This window comes from Engraulis encrasicolus, chromosome 2 (assembly GCF_034702125.1).
Source record: "Engraulis encrasicolus isolate BLACKSEA-1 chromosome 2, IST_EnEncr_1.0, whole genome shotgun sequence".
Taxonomy (NCBI): Eukaryota; Metazoa; Chordata; class Actinopteri; order Clupeiformes; family Engraulidae; genus Engraulis; species Engraulis encrasicolus.
In genome coordinates, this window is record NC_085858.1 from 6,446,540 (window position 1) to 6,454,039 (window position 7,500).

General features: G+C 47.5%; 2 protein-coding genes across 2 annotated transcripts in view; one reads left to right on the plus strand and one right to left on the minus strand.

Moving 5' to 3' along the window:
• Window positions 1-5,034, plus strand: part of plxnd1 (plexin D1) — a 132,333-nt gene extending 127,299 nt beyond the window's left edge. The window contains exon 36 of the mRNA XM_063220614.1: window positions 3,058-5,034. Coding sequence (XP_063076684.1) covers window positions 3,058-3,174 — 117 coding nt within the window. The 3' untranslated portion in view covers window positions 3,175-5,034. The remainder of the gene's footprint in view (window positions 1-3,057) is intronic.
• Window positions 5,035-6,946: 1,912 nt separating this feature from the next.
• Window positions 6,947-7,500, minus strand: part of LOC134466750 (rhodopsin-like) — a 6,388-nt gene continuing 5,834 nt past the window's right edge. Inside the window, exon 5 of the mRNA XM_063220623.1 lies at window positions 6,947-7,078. Within this exon, the coding sequence (XP_063076693.1) occupies window positions 6,947-7,078 (132 nt within the window). The remainder of the gene's footprint in view (window positions 7,079-7,500) is intronic.

Below are 7,500 nucleotides of genomic sequence, written 5' to 3' on the forward strand. Positions count from 1 at the left end.
TCTTTAAGTATATAGAGATATGCCAACATAATAGGTTGCTATGGGCACCTAACGTGACCAGCTTCCGGTCTGCCTAAAGGGGCGTGTCATAATGCTCCTATCATTGAATAGAACAGTCCTTAGATCTGCCTAGGTCTGCCTAAAGGGGGATCCCCCCCCCCCCCCAATAATAGAACCCGGAAACAATGGGCCAATGGAACCTCTCTCTCTCTACTCTCAATGGTATAACGCCTTTGACCCCCATGACCTGGATATATGACAGTACTGTATATTCAGAGACACAGTTGAGCTTCTAGGACTAGATAATAGTGGTAACATCATACCACTAGTGTTGTAATTACATATACGTATGTAAGAGTGCACCCACTTCCACTGTAGATAGTCTGTGGGTATTTATGCATTTATGGGCACAAATGAAAAGTCTGTTGCTCTAGGGTTCCTCTCTCTATGCCCCATGTGAGACCTCATGAGACATCAGAGGTGTAGAATCCTGCTGATGCTGATGAGAGCATGACTAAGCTCCCCACTTACGCAGGACATATGATTCCATAACTGGGTGCAATGAGTGCCATTCCTCAGTCTCCACAGCACGTGTTAGCTGGCATTGCCTTGCCTCTCCAGCCTGCCTCTCTCTCTGCCAGTCCCCCCCTTTCTTTCCAATCCACTCCACTCCACTCCACTCCACTCCACTCCGCTTCCCTCACTTCTCTTCTCTTCCCTTCCCCTCTCTCTTCTCTCTCCGTCATGCCTGCATGGCCCAGCTGCTAGGGCTGAGTCAGACCAGGCTCAGTCATGGTTGGTGTGTGTGTGTGTGTGTGTGTGTGTGTGTGTGTGTGTGTGTGTGTGTGTGTGTGTGTGTGTGTGTGTGTGTGTGTGTGTGTGTGTGTGTGTGTGTGTGTGTGTGTGTTGTGTTTTGTTGTCGTGTGGTGTGTTGTGCTGTGCTGTGCCGTGTGTGTGGTGGGGCAGGCAGAAGCTGGGGGCCACATCAAACAGAAACACAAATGTCTCCTTTCATCAGGGCCAGATCGCAGGCCGATAATAACAAGCAGCCCTTATTCCCCCAGCCACACACACACGCACGCACGCACGCACACACGCACACACACACACACACACACACACACACACACACACACACACACACACACACACACACACACACACACACACACACACACACACACACACGCACGCACGCACGCACGCACACACACACACACACACACTCCTCAGCAACCCACGGAGCAACCCCTTTACTTCTCCTTTTTCCACTTTCACTTCTCTGAGATCTTCCATCCAACACGCTCCGGTCAGATGAAAGGGGAGCTTTCTGACCGGACATGTGAAGGAGATGCTGTGCTGTGAGAGGGTGAGCTGACTCTGAAAGGGAAGCTGCCGTGGTGAAGCTGGTCTTGGTTGTGGGCTCTGGTGATGGATCTGGTGTGGTTTAGGGTTAGGGCCATGAATCAGTTAATCAATGGGTTTAGGGTGGTTTTAGGGTTTGGTCAATGTATCAGTAATTCAATTGGTTTAGGGAGGTTTTAGGGTTAGGGTATCAATGTATCAGTGGGTTTAGGGTGGTTTAGGTTTTAAGCCGTGGCCATGTTGTAAAGTGGGCTGAAAAGAGGTGTTAAGTTTCTTCAAAGGTACAAGGTCACATGCTTGCCCAAAGGTACTTGCGCACATTTGGCTGCCACAGTAGTCTCTCAGCAGTCATGATCCTGCCAGGTTCGCTCTATTGTTGTCAACTGCTAATACACCAATCACCTTTACCAATGGAGTTTCACTTCAAACATGGCAAGCATCCCCTTTAACCCATTCAGACCTAACAGGTCTAGAAAAACCCCCCAGCAATGCAGACCGTAGTTGTTTCAACTATTACTGGGTTAAAGGAGAGCTTTCAGGCCGTACTCATGAAGGAGATGTGAGAGGGTGGTCAGCTGTTGCTGAGAGGGAAGCTGTGGTTTTGACGGAGGAGGTGGTGGTGGTGGAGGTGGTGTTGATTTGGTCATGATGCTCCTGGTTTGGGTTAGGATTGGGCTAACATGTGGTTCTGTCTCTGGCCAGGGGTATGTTGTGTTTTAAAGAAGACAGGTCACAGCCACACAGCCAACTTTGGGTTCCTGCCAGGCATATGCAGCACATTTGCTGTAGACATACACACATGCGCACGCACGCACGCACGCACACATGCGCGCACACGCACATCACACAAGTATACACATGAAAACAAACACACACGCACACTGCTGGCTGGTAAGAATGTGGTGAACGAGTGGTAAGCAGACTGTGTACCCCATGAAAGGATGCCTGATTGCTGTGTGTGTGTGTGTGAGTGTGTGTGTGTGTGTGTGTGTGTGTGTGTGTGTGTGTGTGTGTGTGTGTGTGTGCTTGTGCGTGCGTGCGTGCGTGCGTGCGTGCGTGCGTGCGTGCGTGCGTGCGTGCGTGCGTGCGTGCGTGCGTGCGTGCGTGTGTGCTTGTGCGTGTGTGTGTGTGTGATTCTGGAAAGGCTGAAAGGCAGGCCGCATGCGGGTACCATAACACCAGCAGGGGAAGAGGAATCAGAGAGCTTTTTAGTGGGGGCACCAAGTGTGAAAGACGTGCTCACTAGCTCGTGCTGCCCCTCTCTCTCTCTCTCTCTCTCTCTCTCTCCCTCTCCCTCTCTCTCTCTCTCTCTCTCTCTCTCTCTCTCTCTCTCTCTCTCTCTCTCTCTCTCTCTCTCTCTCTCTCTCTCCCTCTTCCCTGCATGAGCGATGAGGGACACGGAAGTTTAGCTCTGAAAGCAGAAGAATATGTGGGTGTTTGAAAGACCTCTAAAGAGCACTCCTTGTCCTCTTTCATTTGTCTATTAGCCATTCCTTTCTTTTCCAGCCCCTCATTCCTCACACAAACTTGTTCAGCCATTCTCCTCTAACCCCCTTTCTTCTCTTCTCTCTTCTCTTCTCTTCTCCTCTCTTCTGTTCTCTTCTCTTCTCTTCTCTTCTCTTCTCTTCTCTTCTCTTCTCTCCTCTCCTCTCCTCTCCTCTCCTCTCTCCTCTCGTCTCCTCTCCTCTCCAGGTGGTGAATGCTCTGGACTCCAACCCCACGGCTCGCCGCACCCAGCTGCACCATAAGTTCGAGCAGGTCATCGCCCTGGTGGAGGACAACATCTACGAGTGCAGCAGTGAGGCCTGAACAGGACTGGCCAATCACGTGCCTCCGTGCCAACACCGTGCCAGTCACTGGGGTTCAGAACTTCCTGCTTAATGAGACTTTGGTCCAAACGACGGGTCGGGGAGGGGGCGGGGCGATCAAGGGTGGCGAACCAACCAGGGTGGGAGAATGGGAAAAGCCATGGAATGTGGTTGGACGATACTGGACGAGGTCACAGATTGGGATTGAATGGAATGGACTGACAAGACAGGACAAGGGGAACCGGAGAGAGATGAAGACCATGAAGACTCATCTCTCATCTTTCTCTCTCTCTCTCTCTCGCTCTTCTCATCTCTTATTTCTGTTGTGCGTGCGTGTATAGGTGACGACGTGAACATACTTCACACTGTCCTTCCACACGCATACGCTCACAATGTTCCCTGCTGACGTGGGCTAATTTGTAGGGACCATAGATATCTATTTACTGTCACCATATAGGGCTCTATGGTCTATATATATGTGCATTAACCATTGATTGATATGGCAGATATCTATGGTATCTACATAGAAAAAGCCATACATAGATATCTACGGTGGGGATCGTAGGTAGATGTACATGCAGTAACCATAGAGAGATGTCTGTGGTATCTATATAGAGAAACCAGAAAGATATCTATGGTGGGGATCTTAGATTTGCATAGATATGAACACTAGATGCCGTCTTTTGCCTCTTGGCTTGGCCCAACCCCGGGAGCCGCCATATTGGGCGGGTATTATATGTTTTTCATGATGTTACTGCCACCTACAAGGTAATGTGTGTATCGTTTTGTCACGCTTGATGGCAGCATAATACCGACTAAACATGGCGGCGATCTGACTGGAGCCATTCGTTCCAATACATAGGAATGGCCAAAGCGGCATCTAGTGATGAGATCTATGATAGATTATGTACATGCAGTAAGTACCATAAAGAAGTATATCTATGGTGCAGTAGGGAGGGTTGGAAGTGAGTGTGGGGGGCTGGTGGCGCTGGAACCTGTGGTTCCTCAGCCTTGTTTTAGCACTGACCTGCTCGGAGAGCTGTTGATGCACTGGACTGAACATTTTACTGTCCTTACAGAATATTTATGTCTTACAGAGGGCGGGGGCGACTCTTCTGTCAATAGGAAAAAAGGGGAGTCGTATTTTTAGTGAAAATAAAAGACAAAAAATGGAACCTCCCCTCAACCTTTTCATTGTAGTCTGCACTGTTCTCAGGTCTGATTGTCCAAAAGGTGATTTTTTTTTCTTTTATGGTGCTTCAAAGTTAAGATATGCCTTCTCTGCTCTATTGCATACAAATCCCATCATGCTTTGCTTGCTGGTTAGGAAAAGACAAGGGGGGAGTGTGTGTGTTTGTGCGTGTGTGTGTGCGCTTGTGTGTGTGCGTGCGTACGGTTCCTCATCTGCTCTGGTATAGGCCCATATGTTAGCCCATGGGAGACTGTGTGTGTGTGTGTGTGTGTGTGTGTGTGTGTGTGTGTGTGTGTGTGTGTGTGTGTGTGTGTGTGTGTGTGTGTGTGTGTGTGTGTGTGTGTGTGTGTGTGTGTGTGTGTGTGTGTGTGTGTGTGTGTGTGTGTGTGTGTGTGTTGCAAGCATATGTGTGTAGTTGTGGATGTGTGTGTGTGGATGTGTGCGTGTGTTTGTGGATTGTGGAGGGCTTTTTTAGTACCTTTAAGGATCTGTTTGGTGATAACCTGTAACTAGGCAATGTGTTAATGTAATATCTAGTGTACAAATGAATGCTTCTTTAAAGAAAGAGGGAAATTTTATTAAATACAACTACTATGAAGTTTTAATTCTTTTTTGATTACTAGAGACAATGTCATGCATAAAAAGCCTGAATCTACGCTGCCTCCTTGTTTTATTTTTCCTGTCCTTTTTTTCAATTCAAACCATGAAAAAGACATGAACATGTATTTCTGAATGAATGAATCCTATTGAATGATTCAATGACATCGTTTGTAATGTTTTTGTATTATTATTTATGTCATTTTTCAAACTGCTGGACATACATATATAACTTTTTAAATATTTACAACAATCACGCACGACACACACAAAAAAAAACAATCGTCTCTCCCACTGAGGTGTGGATTTCTTTTGGGATTTGCATTCGACTAAAATGATAGAGTTTTGAATGCTGAAGGGCTAAATTGCATGCATCCACTATGACGCAGTCAACCCTGCCAGAACAAATCAGGCACAGCATTCACACCACACTACCTATTGTGTGTCTGTGTGCATGCGTGCATGCGTGTGTACATGTGTGTTAGTGTAGTGGGTGTGTGTGAAAATATGCCCACTTGTTCATGTCTGTAGTTTGTAGTGTGTGTGTGTGTGTGTGTGTGTACACAACCCTGCTTGTTGTGCACATAAGTGTTTCTGTGCACTGGTTAGCATGTGTGTACTGTATGCGTCTGTGTGCCTGGATGACTTTGTGAGAGTACGAGGTGTGTGCGTTGGCCGTTCCTCAGGGATTGATCTAAATCTAGAAACATTCTGCTGCCTTCAGCTATGTCTTCTTCAGTAACAAATAACATTTCCAAATAAATAGACGCTTCCTTTGGGGACTATCTCCTGAAACAATGTGGGATGTCATCAACTCACAAAAGTGTTGATGAGTGAGTGTATTCATGTACTCCCTTGAGTTTGTGCCTGCGCCTGTTCTTTTGCGAAACGTTGGTTTTCTGTTTGACAAATGTTCTCCAAGTGTAAGGTCTTGTGTTTAGCTAAGTGATGTCTTAGCAGATTTTTTTCACAGTAGTCGTACAGGTTTAACCTGAAAAAAGCACACTCTCTATATCATTAAGACGCTTTTAGTCCACTTCAGCAACTTCCCCTGCCTTATTAGTCATCTTAAACAGGGCCACTGAATAAAACAAACAGTAACGCTGGTGATACATGCAAGCGAATGGCGGAGTAGAGCGCACACAGCGCTGCCAAGAGACCAGAGTAGAGAGGTTCTTTGTTCCATTTAGACGGCTAAATCTGTGTGTACTGTACACTGTACAGATGGTGATTGATGGTGGCGAATCAAATCGATCTGGAACAGACTGTCGTCAATGTGATTTGCTGCTGCCAGGTGAAATTCACTCCACTCTCTGGTATAGCATTCAAGATGGCTTATGACTGCTTGCATTGCTTTGGTCTGTGTATCACTTCCTGTAGTGGGCAGGGTGCCCTATGGAGTCAAATGGATAAAAGCATCTGCTGATTGTAGGTATGGTAACTTAACGTCACGCCATGTTGCTCAATTCCTTTGCATTCATCACCAGTGTTACGAAAAAACAAAAATGATCTACTGTACAGACTGCCACATGTTCTGGTGGTGAGGTGATGGTGGGCATGAGAGTGTGCTGGAATGAGCAGCCAGCCAGTGGAAAGGGCCACTTGATGTCTTGAAGGCGGGCCCCAAGAAGCACTGAGTAGGGGCCTGGGGGAGGTTTAGGATAGGGGGCCTGGGTAAGTAGGGTAAATGGAGTGGTACTGGGATGGGGTCAGGGATCTGAATTAACTTTTTTTCATCACCAGCCAAAATAGCTAGTGATCTGACCCATCACTAATGGGTCAAAGTGGCTAGTAAGTTGGTCTTTACCAGCAGCCAAACTGAAATTTCACCAGCATTTGGCCTGTTGGCAGGTGTTAATTTCAGTGCCCTGCATGGGATAGTGAGGTAAGGGGTAGGATAGGAGAGGGCCATAGGAAGGGGTTGGATATAGGAACAAGGAAAGTAGGATAGAGGGATCTGGGGTAGGATAGAGAGGGGGGGTCCTTAGGCAGGTGCCACCTGACTGGTGGAGACTGTAGACGACTGGGTCTTGGTGGAGGCCGTGGTGGTGGTCACCTCATCGTCACCAAACGGGTTCTTGCCACAGCACACTGTCGTCAGCATGCAGTTCCTGAACTACAGGAGGGAAGTTGACAGACACTCATCACAGTTATAGAGTATGGCATAGCCTGAGACTTAACATGATAATAACAGCTTCATAACAAATAAGGATGGGGGAGCCAGACCATTAAGAATTACTGCTAATTAGAATCATCTGGTTTTGCAAATGGTTGCAACAAATATGTGATAAGCTTCCTGGACTGAAGATTCTGAAGCCAAACTCCCTGCTGATACCTCTGCACAGACACAGGCATCATGAAAAGGTGTGTTTATTTCATGCCAGTGCACTCCACTCTGAGGTGCAACGACTTGCAAGTCGTGCTCCTCAACAGGGGCGCTGACAGCTTTGGCCGGGCCCAGGACAAAGTTATCTGAAAGGGCCCCCCAGCCCCATAGATACAATGTAATGAGGACCCAATTCTGGGCCCCCTCTCTCT